General features: G+C 41.0%; 1 protein-coding gene across 1 annotated transcript in view; it reads right to left on the bottom strand.

The window, feature by feature from the left end:
- TRPC4AP (transient receptor potential cation channel subfamily C member 4 associated protein) overlaps positions 1–21,086 on the bottom strand; it is a 74,503-nt gene that overhangs the window by 11,125 nt on the left and 42,292 nt on the right. Inside the window, exons 7-8 of the mRNA XM_082362342.1 lie at positions 13,662–13,902; positions 2,487–2,629 (exon numbers count right to left, since the gene is read on the bottom strand). Of these exons, the coding sequence (XP_082218468.1) occupies positions 2,487–2,629; positions 13,662–13,902 (384 nt within the window). The remainder of the gene's footprint in view (positions 1–2,486; positions 2,630–13,661; positions 13,903–21,086) is intronic.

Genomic DNA, 21,086 nt, shown 5'->3' with positions numbered 1-21,086 from the left:
TAAAGTCAGAAAATGTACGTCTAGTCCAGAGCACAGCCCCAGTACTTACTAATTCCCATTTTACAGAGGAAAGGAAAGTTTACCAGGACTGATGTAGCCAAGGCAGGGGTGGAAATGTCACCCTAACTCAGGTGTTCTCATCTGAAAGCCTGTCCCTTCCCCGCCCACCACAGGCTGGTGTTTATCTTGGGAGACCAGAACTTGACAGTGCTGTGACTCTGGGCAACATTCTTCTTTAAGCCTGAGTCCCTTGATGGAAAATGAGGGCTGATGAAGTGTTGAAAGGGCTGAATGAGGTAATGTGGGGGAAGCTCAGGGCCTGACTTACAGGAAGCACTGGAAAAAATGACTGTTGTATTGATTATTTTCATTAGCACCAGAGGGATGGAACTTACGACATTTGGTGAGCATTTCCAGTCTAGTGATTTCAACTTAGCCAAGACTGGTCAGAGAACCTGGCCCGAGTGCACAATAATAAGGTCACTCCAAGGAGGGGCCTTCTGGGGGACCTGGCCGGGGAAACTGTTCCCCCTGCTGTCCTGGTCTACGCAGGGTCTGTGAATCCATGGCCCCACAGTGCCTAGCACAGAGTAGGAACTCAGTTAATGCTGACTGTGCAAATGAGGACACACCAGCATAACACTGGTTCTCAGGAAGGCAGGGTTCTGAGGCCAGCTGATGGTCCCTCCCAAGGAAGCGGCGGCTGTAATCACAGTTTAACTAAAGACCACAATGATTCATAGAAACTTGGTAACAGGAAGGCTCAGGGAGCAGGGAACTGTCATGGTGAGGGGACAGAAAGAAGAGTCAGGGCAGCAGAGTTTAAATCCTGGCTCTCACGATGCCTGGAGACTGAGAGCAGGGCCCTTTTTTGTATCTTCATTTTCACAAGCATCAAGTGGGGTAGAGGTCACCACCTGCTGCATAACTTACCAAATAACCTCAAATTCAAATATGAATGACTATGAAAGTGCCTCAAAAAAGAAAAAGCACTCAACACAGGTAAGACATCGTGACTAATATTTTTTATAAGAAATATATTCCATATTAAAGGAAGAAGCCCCAGTGCTGTGGACATCAGGGCAGGATCTCATCCAGCATCCTGGTTTTAAATGCCAACCACAGGGTGACGACGCCCGAAGTTATACCTCCAGGCCCCTCTTCTCCCCTAACTCCAGGTGCAGGTAAGCCAAATGCCAATTCTAACAGACATCTAAACCTAACTTGTTCAAACTGAACTCCTCCCCTTCCTCCCTTCAGACGTCTGCCCCTCCAATCCTTACCCACCAGTCTTAACCAGGTCAATAAATGGCAAACCATTCCTCCCACCTGCTTGGAAAGAGGTAAGGAAGTTACCTTTAACTCCTCTCCCCACTTAGGTCCACATCTAACCTATCAGCAAATCTTACCTGTTCTACCTTCAAAATAGATCCAGAACGCAAGCACCTCTCACCACTCCTGCCACTAACATGCTGGTCCTAGCTACTGTGAGCTCTTTCACACAGCAGCCAGAGGATGGCTTCCCGTTTCACTCAGAGTATAAACACAAGAGCCCTTAAATGGCCTATGAAAGCCCAACGCGACCTGGTCCCCGTGCGACCCCTCAGCCCACCTCCCCTCGCTGCTGGTTCCTGTCCATCCCCCAACCCACCAGGCAGGCTCGCACCTACTTCCCAGCTGGGCCTGCTCCCTCTACCTGGCAGGCTGCCTTGAGGGTCAGCATGCCTGGCTTCCTCGCTTTCTTCAGGACTTTGCCGGGCCAGATGTCATCTTTTCATCCAGTCTTTTCCCTGCTACCCTCCCTAAAACTGCTCCTCACTTGTAAACTTGTGATAACTGCACCCATCTCACAGAGAGCTGTGTGAGAGTACAGTCCCTAACTCAAAAAGGTACTCAAGGACTGTTGAGTTCCCAGCTCCCCTTCCCTTAGCCCACCCCTCCCCCCAGGCCTCGTTTCACCCCTAGGCGAATGCGTAGGGAGCACGAGTGGGCGACTTACGCATCTTGAGGAGTGCTGCATACTTCTAGAGCCCTACCCCTCCTCCTTGCTCCTCCCTCCTGGAACTGCTTCAAGGAACCTCAGCATGGCTGGACCCCCCGCAGTTGCCTAGTTTTCATAACTTGACACAGTTCCGACCCACCACCCCAAGCCCCCATCAGATTGGCAACTCCTCCAGTGCATCTATAGGGCAGACACCCACCCTTTACTCTGCACATTAACAAGGTCAGATAACATGGCTAAGCCGCCCACTCCTGCCCGGGGCACCAATGCTCTGTCTAGAAATGATGCCCACAGCAAGGTACAGTGGAAAGACTATGAGCCCCGGAATCAGACTGGTTTCCTGATGTGTAAAACAGGGATAAGGGACCCAACCCCTCGCTCTGCTGGGCCAGAGACAGAGGCATTGTGAGGGGCGGCCTAACAGGTGCCTGGGAAGTGTCTGCCCGCGGCTCCTCCTGCTCTGAGATGTGGCGGAAGGGCCCACCTGGTTTCGCTGGCGCCCCATCAGCAACACGCAGAGGACATAGAGCACTTCCAGTTTGTACATGATCTCATGCATGATCTTCATTGACTGAGGCAGCTGGGTCCTAGCTGAAGTGTGAGGCAGGCCATTTTCCTCCGAAGCCCCTGGAGGAGGGAACACAATGGAGGCTGAGACAGCCACCAGGAGACAGGGTTCAATCACTGCTCGTGAGGAAGCATGTTTCTGCCCCTCAAACCTGCTCTGAACAGACCTGAGGTAACAGAGCCATCAGACTGGGCCCTGAGTCCGTGACAGAGACTCTGAAAGCCACAAAACTCTCTCCTGGCCACCGGGTTCAGGGAAGCTTAGAAACTTAGGAACACGGACTCCGCAATTCTATCCCATCAGCTTTTAACACCCAGTAAAAAATACCCTGACACAGCCAACCCAGTAACCTGATCCATGCCCTGCCCCCAAATCCCTTCTCCTGCCACCGCCAGACCCACCACGCCCACCCCGAGAAAGTGCCCAGACAGATGTCCAGCAGCAAACTGTGTCAAATTCTCTTCAGGTCACAAAGGGCTCTGAGTACTTGGTCCCTCTGCTTAGATGCCACAAGGGGGCACTGCTGAAGGACTGAAATGGATGCTTTTTGAAGATTTTTTTCCCTCCTGTTTTTCAAACAGCCATGGAAAGTTTCCTAAGGCAGACGAGGCATTACAATCGATACTAGTGATACAGATGAACATATTATCTACTAGCAGGTTATCATTTTACCCAATTGCATTATTAGTGACAACAGCAAAAGCTACATAATATTCATGGGACACAATATGTGTCAGGCATTGGGTTTTGGGCTTTAGGTAAACCATCTCATTTCCTCTACTACCCAGTTAACAAAAAAGTCTCAGTGGGTCATGCAGGCCACAGTGGAGGGTACTCTCGGGAATGGGGCAGAGCAAAGGGATGAAGACTGAGGGCGGGCTGTGGAACGACAACTTGCTGGCTGTGTGACCCTGGGCAAGTCAACTCCTCGTCAGGCTTTCAAGTGCTCTGTAAAGGGGAAGAACAGTAGTGCTGCAGCAGTCGGCTAGAGTTCCTGTGAGGAGTGAAGGAGGACACAAGAAAGCCCAGCACCTGATTCTTGGGAAGCCTCACTCTTAGGTCCCTATTATTTTAAAAGGTCAGAGTCAGGAGACCTTAAGATTTACTTCCCCTTAGTTTTCCTCATCTTTAAGGTGAAAGGATGAATCAGTAACTACTAAGGTCCTTTTAAGCTCCTATTGGAACTGTTGCCCTAGAGGCCTTTTGAAAAGGCCAGAAAGTCTATGTGGTACAGAGCAGTGGTCATGAGATATATTCGGGTGAGGCGCATGCAGTTATGATTTCTGTATGGTGATATCATGACCTAAAATCCTAATTTACTCCACCCTACAGACTTAGAACTATTTTTTCCAGCCATGTTACATCACTAATATAAAAGCTGAAAGACGACCAGCTGCTGAACGAAGCATGACAGAGAGGCAGTGCAGCGCAGGGGTTAAGGACTCGGAGCCAGACTGCTGGGTGGCTTTGGGGAAGTCTGTTGACGTGTCTATGCTTCAGCATCCATCCTCATCTGTAAAACAGAAATAATGGCAACAGTACCTATCTCTTACTAATGTTGCAAAGATCAAATGATTTAATATGTTGAAAGTGCTTAAAAAATGCAGGGCACATGTACCCAACACACAAGTATGTGTTAAACAGAAGTAGAAAACGAACTCTGAGTTTTTGCTAATGCTTGCTTGCTATTTCTTTTCTTCCTTTTAATCTGCAAGCTCTTAATGGCAACGAAAGTGACAGCCAGCAAAGACTAAGAAAAATTTACTGGAAAAAATCTAATTGAGAAAATTCTATCTATTCACATATCTTTTCTTACATGTTGGGAGGAAAACCATAATTACTCAATTTACGTCTTGGGACTCCTTGGCCCCGCTCCCAGGACAGTTTAAGAGTCAACTAATTTGTAAAGAGAATCTGAAGAGCTACCACGCAGAATCGCGCCTCTGCTGCACACCTGCCGTGTAGGCTCCAGCGCCTCAGCGTCCTCATCACCTAGCCTGGGGGTCTGGGGGGGACTGCGGGAGAGGACGTCTGTGGAAGGAGCAGGGGTGGTGGATGGCGCACGAGCCCTCCTCAGTAATGAGCGTCTGTGGAGAAAGAGAGATGCAGGCAGCCTGGACTCTGCCAAGTCACTGCCAACTTTTGGTGCCTGGTTTGCAAAGGCCTGACAAGGAACTCTCTGGGATAAATATTTTCAAGAATCACAGTCCTGAAAGCAATGGCCAGAGCTTAGTAACAAGGTGATTCCCAAGGATGAGGATGGAAAAACTAGTTTAAGAGGCCTGTGCTTCCCTCCAAATCTCTTCAGCTCCACAATACTGATTAAAGTGGGTACCACCCTCCATATATCTGTACTGTACCCTGGGGCACACTCACTTTAAAAAAAAAAAAAAACAGCTCTGAGCTATGATTCACATGCCATACAATTCACCCCTTTCAAACGTACAATTTATCGGTCTTTAATATATTCACAGAATTGTGCAGCCATCTCCACAATCAATATTAGAGCACTTTTATCACCCCTAAAAGAAATCCTGTTCGCATTAGCAGTCACTCCCCATTTCCCACCAAGCCCCTACAGCGCCAGGCATCCACTAGACTACTTTCTGTCTCTATGGAACTGCCTATTCAGGACATTTTATATAAACAGAATCATACAACTTGTGTTATTTTGTTTCTAGCACAATGTTTTCAAGATTCATTCAGGTTGCAGTATGTAACAGTATTTCATTTTTTTTTTAAACTACTGTATAATATTCTATTACATACAATATACCACATTGTTATCCATTCATCAGCTGATGGACATTTGAGTTGTTTCCATATTTTGGCTATAGTAAATCTGCTCTTATGAACATTCGTGTCTAAATTTTTGCGTAAACATATGTTTTCATTTCTCTTGGGTATATACCTACAAGTGGAATTTCTAGGTCATACGGAAACTATGTTTAACCTTTTGAGTACCTGACAGACTGTTTTCCACAGTGGCTGCACCATTTTGCATGCCCACCAACAGGGAATGAGGGTTCTGATTTCTCCATCTCCTTGCCGACACCTGTTATCTCTTTTTTTAAAAAAAATTAATTAATTAATTAATCTTTGGTTGCATTGGGTCTTTGTTGCTGCACGCGGGCTTTCTCTAGTTGCGGCGAGCGGGGCTACTCTTCGTTGCGGTGCGCAGGCTTCTCATTGCGGTGGCCTCTCTTGTTGCGGGGCACGGGCTCTAGGCACGCGGGCTTCAGTAGTTGCGGTGCGTGGGCTCAGTAGTTATGGCTCGTGGGCTCTAGAGCGCAGGCTCAGTAGTTGTGGCACACGGGCTTAGCTGCTCTGCGGCATGTGGGATCTTCCCGGGCCAGGGCTCGAACCCTTTTCCCCTACATTGGCAGGCGGATTCTTAACCACTGCGCCACCAGGGAAGCCCCATGTTATCTGTCTTTTTGATGATAATCATCCTAGTGGGTGTGGAGTGGTATCTGATTGTGAGTTGGATTTGCACTTCCCTGATGGCTAATGATGCTGAGCATGTTTTCATGTGCTTGCTGGCTATTCTTGTATCTTCTCTGGAGAAAATCTATTCAGATCTTTTGCCCATAATTTGAAATGGGTTGTCTTTTCATTATGGAGCTGTAGGAGTTCTTTATATCTCCTAGATACAAGTCCCTTATTAGATATATGGTTGGCAAAAATGTTCTCCACCCTCCAAAAATGTTCTCCCATTCTGGCTTTTCACTTTCTTGATGGTGTTTTTTGAAGCACAAAAGGTTTTAATTTTAATGAAGTCCAATTTACCTATTTTTCATTTGGCTGCCTCTGCTTTAGTGTCATCTAAGAAACCACCACCAAATCCAAAGTCATAAAGGTTTATCCCTGTTTTCTTCTAAGCGTTTTACAGGATTAGCTCTTACATTTAGGTCTTTGATCCTTTTGAGTTCATTTTTATATATGATGTGAGGTAGGGGGTTCCAACTTCATTCTTTTGCATGTGGAGAGCTAATGGTCCCAGTACCATTTGTTGAAAAGACTATTGTTTCCCCAACTGAATGGTCTTGGCACTCTTGTTGAAAATCAACCAACCACATAAGTGAGCGTTTATTTCTGAACTCTCGATTCTATTTCACTGTATATGTCTCTCTTTATGCCAGTAGCACACTGTCTTGATTACTACAGCTTTGTACTAAGTTGAAAAATTAGGAAATGTAAGTCCTCCATGTTTGTTCTTCTTCTTCAAGATTGTCCTGGCTATTTTGGGCCCCTTGCATTTCCAAATGAATTTTAGGACCAGCTAGTCCATTTCTGTAAAAAAAGCCAGTGGGGATTGTGATAGGGACCATGCTGAATCTGTAGATAGATCTGTAGATCAAGGTGTGAAATATTGCTACTTTAACAATACTGACTCTTCTGATTCATGAACATAAGCTGTCTTTACATTCATTTAGGTTTTCTTTCTTTCAGTAACAATGATGTTTTACACCTTGAATTCAGAGTGTAAGTTTCATATTTCTTTGCTACATTTATCACTAAGTATTTTATTCTTTTTTGATGCTCCTTTAAATGAAATTGTTTTAATTTCATTTTTGGTCTGTTCATTGCTACTGTATAGAAATACAACTGATTTTTGTATACTGATCTTCCATCCTGAAACTGTGTTGAATGAACTTGTTTATTGGTTTAGCGGTGTTTTAGTGCATCCTTAGGTTTTTCTATATAAAAGATCACGTCATCTGTGACTAAAGATAGTTTTACTTCTTCCTAATGTGGATGCCTTTTATTTCTTTTTCTTGCCTAACTACCTAGCCAGAACCTCCAGTACAATGTTGAATACAAGTAGTAAGAGCAGATATCTTTGTCTTGCTCTGATCCTAGTGAGGGAAAAGCTTTCAGTCTTCAGCTGTTAAGTATAATGTTGGTTGTGGGTTTTTTGTAGATGCTTTTTTAACAGGTTGAGGAATTCCCTTCTATTCCTAGTTTGAATGTTCTTATCATGAAGATGGAGTTTGTCAAATGTTTTTTTTGCATCTATTGAAATAATCATGTAGTTTTTGTCCTTTGTTCTATTGATATGCTATATTAAATTGATTTTCATATACTGAGCCAACCTTGCATAAATCCCACTTAGTTATGTATCTACACTTGATCAGGTATATAATCTGTTTTTGCTGCTGTATTTTGTTTGCTAGTATTTTGTTGAGCGGTTTTGCATCTATATTTGTAAGACACATTAGTCTGTAATTTCCTTGTGATGTCTTCTTTTCATTTGGTCTTTTTTTTTTTTTTTAATATTTATTTATTTATTTATTTATGGCTGTGTTGGGTCTTTGTCTCTGTGCGAGGGCTTTCTCTAGTTGTGGCAAGTGGGGACCACTCCTCATCGCAGTGCGCGGGCCTCTCACCATCGCGGCCTCTCCCGCTGCGGAGCACAGGCTCCAGACGCGCAGGCTCAGCAATTGTGGCTCACGGGCCCAGCTGCTCCGCGGCATGCGGGATCTTCCCAGACCAGGGCTCGAACCCGTGTCCCCTGCACCGGCAGGCAGACTCCCAACCACTGCGCCACCAGGGAAGCCCTTGGTCTTGTTTTGATATCTGGGTAATATGGCTTCATAGAATGAGTTAAGAAAAGTTCTTTCCTCTTCTATTTTATGAAAGAGTCTGATGTACTGGTGTTACTTCTTCAAATGGTTGGTAGAATTAACCAGTGAAGCCTTTTGGGCCAGGGTTTGTCTTTGGGGTAGTTTTTCATCACTAATTCAATCTCTTGTTATAGGTCTGTTCAGATTTTCTATTTCTTCTTGAGTCAGTTGCAGGAGTTTGTATCTTTCTTATAATTTTTCCATTTCATCTAGGTTATCTAATTTATTGGCATACAGTTGTTTATAGTATTCTCTTAGAGTCCTTTTTAAAAATCTTTGTAAGGTTGATTATAATATACCCTCTTTCATTCCTGATTTTAGTAATTTGAATCTTGTCTCTTTTTTGCTTGGTCAGTGTAGCTAAAGGTTTGTCAATTTTGTTGACCTTTTCAAAGAACCAACTTTTGGTTTTGAAATTTGGTTTTGGATTTTCTCTATTGTTTTTCTATTCTCTATTTCATTAACTTCCAATCCAATCCTATTATTTCTTCTCATCTGTTTGCTTTGGGAATATAGTTTGCTCTTCTTTTTTCAATGACTTAAGGCGGAAAGTTAGGTTATTTTTTGAGCTCTTTTTAAACGTAGGCATTTACAGCTATAAATTTATAAGCATCCTTTAGCTGCATTCCATAAGTTTGGTATGTTGTGCTTTCATTTTCATTTATCTCAAAATATCTTCTAGTTTCCTTTGTGATTTTATCTTTGAACCATCAGTTATTTACAAGTGTATTGCTTAATTTCCATACATTTGTGAATTTCCCAAATTTCTTTCTGCTATTAATTTCTAATATCTCTCCCTTGCGATTGGAGTACATACTTCGTACAATTTTAATCCTTTTAACTTTCCTGAGTTGTTCTTTTTTTTTTTTAAGGCCTAGCATATGGTCCATCCTGGAGAACATTCCATGTGTACTTGAGAAGAATATGTTCTCTACAGTTGTTGGGTGGAGTGTTCTATCAGTTCAGTCTAGTTGGCTTAGAGTGTGGCTCAAGTCTTCTATTTCCTTGCTGATCTTCTATATAGTTGTCCACTATTGAAAATGGGTTATTAAAGTCTCCAACTATCATGTTGAACTGCCTATTTCTCTCTTTGAATCTGTTGGTTTTGCTTCATTTACTTATTTTTGGCTCTGTTGTTAGATATACACACTGTTATATCTTCTTGATAGATTCACCCTTTTATATTATTATAAAATCTATTTTTAAAGTCTCTGATAACATTTTTGTTTTAAAGTCGCTCTTAGTACAGCCACTACAGTTTTCTTATGGTTGTCCTTTGCATGATACATCTTCTTCTGTCATTTACTTTCAACCTATTTCTACCTTTGAATAGAAAGTGTGTATCCTGTAGGCTGTATATAATTGGATCTTTTTAAAAAATCCAACATGACAATCTGTTTTTTGAATGAATTATTTAATCTATTCACATTTAATGTTATTATTGACAAAGTTGGATTTACTTCTGCCTTTTACTTTTTGTCTTCTATATAGCTCACTTTTTAAAATTCCTCTAGTTTTCCTTTAACACTTTCTTTTGCATTAAGTAAATATTTTCTAGTATAACACTGTAATTCCTTTAATGACTTTCTCACTATATTTCTAAAGTTACTTTCTTAGCAGTTGCTACAAGGCTTGCCTGCAATATACATCTTAACTTGACAGACTCTTTTTCAGATATAAATTAACTTAATTCCAGGGCTCCCAGAGCTCCCTCTTCCCCCTTTTTGTGCTATTATTATTATGCATACTACATCTACATATGCTAAAAGCCGAACAATACAATATACTGTATAATACATTGTATACATTGTTACACAATACTGTTATAATTATTACTTTATAAAATTTTATGTCCATTAAAGCAGCTGAGAAAAGAAAGGAGAGCAAGTAAATATTTACAGAGTCTGCTATAGTGACCCTCTTATTTACCATTTTGATTTTCTTCACTGATTCCTGTCAATTCGAGTTACCACCTTGTCCAATTTCCTTACTCCAATACAACTTTGGGTCCACCCACTTTCTTGGACCTGTTATTGTCAAATATATTACATTTCTACATGTTATAGGTTCAACAATGCAACTATAAACACATAGTTTTATACAACTGCTTTTAAAATTAGTTAAGGAGAAGAAATATGCACATATATTGTCTTTTATTATTATACAATTACCTTCACTGATGCTCCGTGTTTTTTTTTTTTTAACATCTTTATTGAAGTATAATTGCCTTACAATGGTGTGTTAGCTTCTGCTTTATAACAAAGTGAATCAGTTATACACATACAATATGTTCCCATATCTCTTCCCTCTTGCATCTCTCTCCCTCCCACTCTCCCCATCCCACCCCTCTAGGTGGTCACAAAGCACCGAGCTGATCTCCCTGTGCTATGTGGCTGCTTCCCACTAGCTATCTATTCCACATTTGGTAGTGTATATATGTCCATGACACTCTCTTACCCTGTCACATCTCACCCCACCCCCTCCGCATATCCTCAAGTCCATTCTCTAGTAGGTCTGTGTCTTTATTCGTGTTTTTGCTGTGTGAATTTGAATTACTGGCCGAGGTAACTTGCTTTCAGCCAGTATTTCTCCTAAGGCAGGTCTGCTAGTAGTAAATTTCCTAAGTTCTTGTTTAAAATCTAGGAAGCTGTTTATTTCACCTTCATTTTTGAAAGAAGGTTTTATTGGATGTAATTCTTGGCTGAGTTTTTTCCCAGCACTCTGAATATGTCATCCCACTCCCTTCTGGCCTCTATCATTTCTGATGAGAAGTAAGCTGATAATCTTACTGGGATACTCTTGAACATGAGTCATTTTTCCCTTGCTACTTTCCAGATTTTCTCTGTCAGCATTTTCATTATGATGTGAATGGGTGTAAATCTTTGAGTTTATTCTACTTGCAGTTCTTTGAACTTCTCAGATGTGTACATTAATCATATTTGGGAAGTTTTCAGCTATTATTTCTATTTTTTTCTGTTCCTTTCTCTCTCTCAGTGAACTTTTCATTCCAGTTATTGTATTTTTCATCTCTGGAACTTCCATTTGGCTTTTTATATCTCTTATCTCATTACTAATATTCTCTATTTGATGACACACTGTCATCACTGCTTCTTTGAGGATAGTTTCCTTTAGTTCTTTGACCATATTTATAATGGCTGCTTTGAAGTCTTTGTTAATTCTGGTATGTGGGCTCTCTCACAGGCAATTTCTGTTGTCTGCTTTCTCCTACGTTTGGGTTATACTTTCCTGTTTCTTTGCTTGTCTCGATTTTTGTTAAAAACTGGACATTTACAGTAAATACTGTAGCAACTCTTGATACTCTTCCCTCTTTCTTCTTTCAGGGCTTGTGGTTGTTTTCTTGTTTATTTGTTTAATGCCCTGGCTAGCCTATTTCAGTAAAGTCTATTTCTCTGAGGACTGATGAGGCCATTTGGCAGAGAGCGCAGCCTTGGGCATGTGTCCCTGGATGACAGTGTTTTAGCAGGGCTCTCTTTGTCTGGCTCTTTCCTTGAAATCTCTGTTAAACTTTCTGCCTCATCTAGTATGAAACAGTTGTCAGGCTCCACTAACTGCTGGCTGAATGCTCTACTGTTTTTGACAATGCCTTGAGGCATAAATTGCTCCAAAGTCTGATGCAATTAAATTCAGGCAGGGATAGTTTTTGAGACTGAGGTTTGTTTTGACCTCAGCTTTAAGTTCTTCTTAGCCACCTCTTTCCTTGGTTCTCTCTGGTGAACTAGCTGGCATATGGTTTGGCTTTTTGTTCTCAATTAAAAAGAGCTCCTTTTATTTTCGTACCACCAAAATCTACACTGTTTCTGAGAATGACCTTGAGCTCAAACTTCCCAACATTCTGTTCTTACCTATTACCTCTCCCCCTGGCAAAATCTCAGTGCTATTACTCTGAGCAGGATAGGTAGCCTCTATAGCCTTCTCAGCTTGCCTCTGCCTACATGGTGGAACCTCTGTCCTACAAGAGAGCTGGGGCAAGGGCGATAAGGGCCATAGAATTCTTGGCCTACTGGGCCTGGGTAGAGCTTCTGTACTATGAGTACAGTATGGAGGTGGGTGGAGGGAAGGAGGCCCTGGCATTATGCTAAATCAAATAAGTCAGAGAAAGACAAATACTGTATGATATCATTTAATGTAGAATCTAAAAAAGCTCAGAGAAACAGAGTGGTGGTTACTAGTGGTGGGGTGGGGGGGGGGAGGGAATGGGGAGTTATCGGTCAAAGAACACAAACTTCCAGTTATAAGATTAACAAATTCTGGGTATCCAGTGTATAGGATGGTGATTATAGCCAATAATACTATATCATATAATTGAATGTTGCTAAGAGAACAGATCTTAAATATTCTCACCAGAAAAAAAGAAATGGTAATTATGTGATGGGATAGAGGTGTTAGCTATTGCTACAGTGGCAATCATTCTACAATATATAAATGTATAAAATCAACACATTGTACAATTCAAACTTACGCAATATTACATGTTGATTATATCTCAAGAAAGTTGAGAAAAGGGATGGAGGGAGGGAGGGAGGGAGGGGAGGGAGAAAGAAAGGAGCCCCTGCCCTCTTGGCTATATTCATCAATAATTTAGCCTCTTCCACTCGGAGCTGGAAGGGATGAGAAAAGCTGGTAGCCTGCCCCTTCCAGTGAGATTCTGTATTCCTTGTTTGGAAGCTGAGGGAGCCCTTTTAGGCCACACATGTCCAGAGTGGAACCTGCATCAAGCAGAAATTCTAGTGTCATAGGCTCTCAATGTTCTCACTAAATTTTAGTAGATTTTCTGGAAGAAATGTTTCCCTACTTGTTGTACACTCTGAGAACAACTTCCACAGACTTTATGTGGATGTTTGTTGTTGCTGCTGTTGTGTACAGGCTTTGTTTAGTTTCACTGACCAAGCAGGTGCACGGAGCTCCACACATTGCCGTCCCAGGAACGAAATTCCTCCCTTCACTTTTATCTGCATGATTCCAGTGGGAATTCCTGGGTTTGTACAATTTGACCCCAGAATCAAATGCTCTGGGTTGAGCACCTCACCCAAAACAGGCCAGAGTACTTCACCAAGGAGCTGGAGCTGAGACTAGGAGTCCACACATTTACTAGGCAGCCTACTTGTCAGAATGGAGGAAAGATAAGACTAAAGAAACGTGTAGGAAGAAGTGGAAACAGAGAAAGAACCCTCTGGGTTCCTAAAAATGCTCCGGTAATGTTTCCAGTCAATTCCTTGGGTTCTGCAACAAAGCCCCTGTCCCTGAAATCAGGTCTGCTTTAAAGGAGCTCAAAGAGGTTCTGTCACTGGCTATCAAAAGTCTGAACAATCATGATCCAGGACTGCCCTGAGGGAAATTCTACTTTGAGCAAATTTCAACTTATTCTGCTTGGAAAAGAGGTCAAGAATGGCTCTAGGAACCCACAGGAACGCTCCCCACCTCTCAGGAAACCCATCCCGAGTACCTTGATTGTGCTCAGATTCCTCATTAGCCACTCGCATCAGGGCATCTAGCACCAAAGCGTTGTCTAGCCAGGTGTACCACTCCTCCAACTCCTGAAGGAAGCTGGCTGTGCCCGTTGACTCTGACACCTTTCGAGTTGCCAGCTTGCAAAGCCGCTCGACAAAGCCAGGGATGCTGAGAAGGGCTGCTGTCGAGGAAAGAACAAAAGAGAAAATGTCAAAACAGGGACCAGCTCTAAAGCACTCAAGAAACAAACCAGCTTCTCACCTTAATCTGACAGCAGTTAGTCAGAGCTTCCCTTTAAAATGAAATGCCAACCCAAGTAAAATAGTAATAAAGTTATAAAAACAAGTTCAATTTTAGCAGGTGCAGGGAAACAGACTCGTATCTACTGGTGGGAATATAAACTGGAATAACCTTTACGCCGTAAATCTGTGTGTCTCTGAGGTCCATTTCTGGGGATTTACCATAAAGAAATAACTAATTATATATACATAGATATCTGTATAGAGAGGTTCATTGGTGTGGTTTCCATAACAGCAAAAAGGTAAAGATAACTATATGTTCATTAATAGCATACTGATTAAATGATACATCCATGCAGTGGAATACAACACACAGACACTAAGAACAATGACACACACATCTTTATACAGCAACTCCAGAAAGATGTTTGAATTTACTTGTTAAGGAAGTAACTTATTATTATTATTTTAGTGATTTTTATAAAAATTTATTTATTTTTTATTTATTTATTTTTTGGCTGCGTTGGGTCTTCGTTGCTGTGCGTGGGCTCTCTCTAGTTGTGGTGAGCAGGGGCTACTTTTCCTTGCAGTGCGCGGGCTTCTCATTGCGGTGGCTTCTCTTGTTGTAGTTGTGGAGCATGGGCTCTAGGCGCGCAGGTTTCATTCAGCAGTTGTGGCACGCGGGCTCAGCAGTTGTGGCGCACGGGCTTAGCTGCTCCGCGGCATGTGGGATCTTCCTGGACTAGGGATCGAATCTGTGCCCCCTGCACTGGCAGGCGGATTCTTAACCACTGTGCCACCAGGGAAGCCCCAGGAAGTAAATTATTAAACAGTATTGGCTTAAGCCCATTTTCTTTAAAATTTTAAAAGTTTTCTTCTTTAAAATATGCACATAATATACATATACACAGATAAAGAACGGAAGGATATGTACCAAGGTACTTACTGTGGCTGTTCCCGAGTAGGAGAGCATATAAATGCTTCTTTTAAAACTACTTAACTGGGCTTCCCTGGTGGCGCAGTGGTTGAGAGTCCGCCTGCCAATGCAGGGGACACGGGTTCGAGCCCTGGTCTGGGAAGATCCCACATGCCGTGGAGCAACTGGGCCCGTGAGCCACAATTACTGAGCCTGCGCGTCTGGAGCCTGTGCTCCGCAACAAGAGAGGCCACGATGGTGAGAGGCCCGCGCACCATGATGAAGAGTGGCCCCCACTTGCCGCGGCTGGGGGGAGCCCTCGCGCAGAAGCGAGAACCCAACACAGCCAAAAATAAATAAATAAATTTAAAATTACCTTTAAAAAAAAAAAAAAAAACTACTTAACTATGGTTTGATTTTCCTGTAACACACACATACTAGCAGGAAGAAAAAAGATAAGCCTTTACTCTTTTCTTTTTTTAAGGTAAAGAAAGAAACTGAATAATTACCCAGCTCCTATTTGCACCAGTCCCATTTTACTGACAATGATGAGTAAGACAGAAATTCTGGTCAGCATAAAGAACATAAAAAACTTTGAAGGCAGGGAATCCAGGTTCAAATCTTGGCTCCAAAATTTAACCTTCTTTAAAATAAAGCTAACGCCTGTACGTATTTGATTGTGTATGCATTAAATCTTCTTAAGGATAGAAAACAGTGGTTTGCCAAAGGCAAAGAGAATAACGCCACTGGGAATACAGTGGGAGGGATACTTTTCAGTGAACAACTTTTTGAATTTGTAGATTTTCTGAATCATGTACATGTATCATCTAATCAAAAATTAATAAATAACTAGATATTTCAAAATATCAAGATATTAATTTGGGAGTGTACAATATGGTTTAAAGAGTAATTATCTTATAGAAACACTGAAATATATGCAAGTGAAATCTTATAATGTCTGGGATATGCTTCAAAATAATCTAAAGTGAGGACGGTAGGAGTAAATGAGGGTAGAGATAAAGACAGACCATCAGTTGATAACTGTTGAAGGTAGGTAATAGGTAAATGGGGATCATTACACTGTCATATATATGTCTCTGCTTTTATATGTGTGAAGTTTCCCATAATAAAAAATTTTAAAGTAAACCTTAAAAGAATACAACATTCAAGAAAATTCTTTAAAAATAAAATAAATAAAAACAAAGTAGTTAGGAGGATTACATGAAGTCATATGAATTTAGTCCCAGCACAGAGCTTGGCAAATCATCTTAGCCCCCTTTCCATTCTCTATAAATTAGAGAGTGACTATAAAATAATGTACGACTGCATTAATAAAAAAAAGGTGAATTAAACTACACTGAGGGACTTCCCTGGTGGTCCAGTGGTTGGGACTTTGCCTTCCAATGCAGGGGTTGTGGGTTCAATCCCTGGTCGGGGAGTTGGGATCCCACATGCCTCATGGCCAAAAAACCAAAACATAATACAGAAGCAATATTGTAACAAGTTCAATAAAGACTTTAAAAATGGTCCAAATCAAAAAAACCTTAAAAAAAAAAACCCAACTACATTGAAATTAACGTTTCCTCAAAAAGTTAAACATAGAATTACCATATGACCTAGCAATTCCATCCTAAGTTCACATCCAAAAGAAGTGAAACAGGTGCTCAAACAAATACCTGTGTATGCATGTGTTCAGAGCAGCACTATTCACAACAGTCAAAAGGTGGAAATAACCCAAATGTCCATCAATGTTTCACAAATTGGTATGTACACACAAAGAATATTATTCAGCCATAAAAAAGAATGAAATACTGACATGCAACAGCACTGATGAACCTCAAAAACATCACGATAAGTGAAAGACGTATGATATGAGATATAAAAGGTCACATTTTTAAAATTCCATTTATATGAAATACCCAGAATAGATAAATCCACCAACAGAAAGCAGATGGTTGCCAGGGGTTGGGGGTAATGGAGAATAACTGCTGAATGTGTACAGGGTTTCCTTTTGGGGTAATGAAAATGTTTTGGAACTAGATGGTGGCTGCACAAATTGTACATGTACTATAAACCACTGAATTAAATGGTTAATTTTTTTTAATGTGACTTTCACCTCAATTTAAAAAAAAATATACTGAGATAGATTTTTTTTTTTTTTGAGATACCATTTTTTTCCTTATCAAGTTTGACAAATATCAAGAAGTTTAAAAAGGCCCTGTACTGGGAAGGGTATACAGGGTGGAAAGATGAACTAGTAATTTCTATGGAAGGTAAATCTGTTAATATCTATCAAAGTTTAAAAGGCAAATATCCAGCACATTAAACTCTATACATAAGGCTGTTATTTGTAGGAAAAAAGACTTGAGGTAAACCAAATTTCCATCAACAGGGGACTGGTTAAATAAATTATGCTACGCCCATATACTAGAATACTATCCAGTTGTAAAAAGGAATCAGATAATTCTGTATGTACTGGAATGGATGCTTTGCAAGATAAAGCGAAGTGAAAAGAGCCAGGGGCAGAATGGTGCTTATCTTACATCACCATCAGTACAAACAGAAAGGAGCCAGTCTTCTCTTCTTCCCTCCTCCACCCCCGAAAATGGTCACGTACAGAGTATCCCTGGAGGAACAAATGAGAAACTGGTAATAGGTCACCACTGGGATGGGAACAAACTTTCTACCGTACACCTGCTGTTCCTCTGTAGTTTGTGAATTTAAAACAAACAAACAAAAACTATAATTTTTTCCCCAAAAAATAAAGTAAATGAAGAGTTTGGATTTCTAAAAATTTCTAATTTTGAAAAATTTCAAAAAGATGGATTTTTAGTCACACCTCCTATCTCCAGGTAAATAGCTCCAGTTTCTCTAACTGTTCCTCACAGGGCAGTTCCTAAGACCTAGTCTTCACACCCTGCACACTAAACACAGCACTTCAGATGTAACCTACCCTAGTATTCAGGGTTCTGAGACTGACTTCCACCCCAGAGATTCCTGAGCTTTTGTTAGTCACTCATCTCTTGAAAAGCTGATGAAAGTTTTGGATTCTCTCCCCAGGAAAAACTCACTGGCCCATTATATTCACCAACTTATACACAATCTCAGGGGACTGGCACCCCAGCATCGTACAGTCTTTGTACTTCTCACAGCTTTATCAGTAGCTACCACATGCACTGCTGGTTAACGTTAAACGGGTTGACAACTAAAACACCCACAACTTCCAATAATTTCTGCAAAAGCAGACCTCTTCTCTCCTCTTATCTGTTAAAACATTAGTATTTCCCAAACACTCCTGTAAATTTTCCTGTTGCAGTTTAGGCTCTGCTTTCCAGCTCTCTGAGATGATTCTCAATTAGCTCATATGCTGTGTAAATCAGCTTGGTGTCACCTATAAATTGATAATTACCAGGCCTGTGGCTTCCTCTACATCTGACTAACATTTTGAGTGATTTTTTCCCTGCAGATGGATCCATGTGTTCTTATCTGAATCAACAGAAGAGATAACTGGTACTTTCTGAGAAGCCTAAAAAGTTCTCTAACATTTTTATTATCTAAGTTCCAGGAAGATAGCATAAGACATCATTTTGCTGGCCAAGAAAACTATTTCACAGCTGCAGTTTATTAAAAACAAAACAAAAACTTTTCGGCAACATCCTACACACTTCAGCTTTCCATACTAAAATGGATTGAATTGTGTTCCCCCTGAAATTCATATGTTGAAGCCTTAATCCACAATATGACTATATCTGGAGACAGAGCCTTTAGAGCGGTAATTAAATGAGGTCGTAAGACTGGGGCCCTAATCTGATAGGAATTGGTGTCCTTATATAAGAGGAAGAGACACCAGAGCTCTCTTTGTGCACGTACAGAGAAAAGGCCACATGAGGACACAGTGAGAGGGTGGCCATCTGCAAGCCAGGAAGAGAGGCCTCACAAAAAACCACTGCTGATGGCACTTTAAAGTTGGACCTCTAGCCTCCAAAACTGTGAGAAGCTAATTTCTGCTGTTTAAGCCACCCAGTCTGTGCTATCCTGTTATGACAGCCAAAGCTGACTATTACACATACCTCTATTTCCTTAAAAAACTAAAAATAGAGCAATCCCACTCCTGGGCATATATCCAGAGAAAACCATAATTTGAAAAGACACATGCACCCCAATGTTCATTGCAGTACTATTTACAACAGCCAGGACATGGAAGCAACCTAAATGTCCATCGATGGATGGATGGATAAAGAAGATGTGGTACCTATATACAATGGAGTATTACTCAGCCACACAAAAGAATGAAATAATGCCATTTGCAGTGACATGGATGGACCTAGAGATTGTCATACTGAGTGAAGTAAGCCAGACAGAGAAAGACAAATATCATATGATATCGCTTACATGTGGAATCTAAAAAAATGGTACAAGTGAACTTATTTACAAAACAGAAATAGAGTCACAGATGTAGAAAATAAACTTATGGTTACCAAGGGTATGGGGGGGAGGGATGAACTGGAAGCTTGGGATTGACATATACACACTAGTATATATAAAATAGATAACTAATAAGAACCTACTGTATAGCACAGGGAACTCTACTCAATACTCTGTAATGACCTTTATGGGAAAAGAATCTAAAACAAGAAAAGTGGATATATGTGTAACTGATTCACTTTGCTGTACAACAGAAACTAACACAACACTGTAAATCAACTATACTCCAATAAAAATTAATTAAAGGAATAAAAAAATAAAAGTATTCAGTACTGGAGTTCAATTAAAGATAGACAACACTAAGGACTAAGATCTTTCTCATCCACTTGTAATTTAATTATGTTCACCTTGGCCTTCCTAGGGCATTTGACTGGAGAAAAATGTGTGTGAGGCAGGGGGACAAGGAGATAGGAATTTGTCAGCTTACAATTAGTCAGCTTACAAACAGGTCCATGAAGGTAATCGATACCAACAGGATAAAACTAACCTGCCAGAATAGATTCCCTAAATGGGAAACTAAAAGATGAAAGTTACTTAGTGCCTCAGCACACACAGGTATCCATTACTGAAACTGTATGACCCTCAGTTTCCCAAGCTGTGCAATGGGGATGCTAATCTCTATTTCACAGGGCTGCTTGGAGGATTAAACAAAATCACTCCTAGGTAAAGCAGTTAGCTCAATGTTTGCCACACACAGGAGCTTAACAAACGTTAGCTTTTGTCAGTGTAAGTGTATGCATGTGCTTAAACTAGGTTTGAGGTATAATTTAGTTATAATAAAATTCATGTTTTTAAGAATGTATATTTTATGATTTAGTAAAATGAGAACTCCCCAAAGTCATAAGAAAGGAGGATGGGGGTAAAAACCCTACAAGGACCTTCTGGAAAGGATTCACTGTTCTAGATGCTGTAAAGGACATTCATGATTCATGGGAAGAGGTCAAAGTATCAACATTAACAGGAATTTGGACAAAGCTCATTCCAACCCTCATGGATGACTTTGAGGGGTTCAAGACTTCAGTGGAGGAAGTAACTGCAGATGTGGTGGAAACAGGAAGAGAAACAGAATTAGAAGTGGAGCTTGAAGGTGGGACTGAATTGATGCAATCTTATGACAAAACTTTAACAGATGAAGAGTATGGATGAACAAAGAAAGGGCTTCTTGAGATAGAATCTACTCCTGGCAAAGATGCTGGGAAGACTGTTGATGCAATCAACAATCAAGGGGGAGGGGCGGTGGGAGAGGGATGGTTCGGGAGTTGGGGATTAGCAGTTGCAAACTATTATATATAGAATGGATAAACAATAAGGTCCTACTGTATAGCACAGGGAACTATATTCAATACCCTGTGATAAATCATAATGGAAAAGACTATAAAAAAGAATGTATACATATATATAACTGAATTACTTTGCTGGAAAGCAGAAACTAACACGACACTGTAAATCAACTATATTGCAATAAAAAAAGATTGTTGAAATGACAAAGGATTTAGAATATTATATAAACTTAGTTGATAAAACAGCAGCAGGGTTTGAGAAGACGGTTTCTAATTCTGAAAGAAGTTCTACTGTGAGTAAAATGCTATCAAACAGCATTGCCTGCTACAGAGAAATCGTTCATGAAAGCAGGAGTCAATGAATGTGGCAGACTTCACTGCTGTCTTATTTTAAGACATCGCCGCAGCCACCCAAGCTTCAGCAACCACCACCCTGATGAGTCAGCAGCCATCAACATAGAGGCAAATAGATTATTTATGACTCTCTGAAGGCTCAGATG

The sequence above is a fragment of the Balaenoptera borealis genome (assembly GCF_965194805.1).
Source record: "Balaenoptera borealis genome assembly, chromosome: 16".
In the NCBI taxonomy this organism is placed as follows: domain Eukaryota; kingdom Metazoa; phylum Chordata; class Mammalia; order Artiodactyla; family Balaenopteridae; genus Balaenoptera; species Balaenoptera borealis.
Note: the sequence above shows the minus strand (reverse complement) of the source record. Positions and strands in the feature narration are given on the sequence as shown.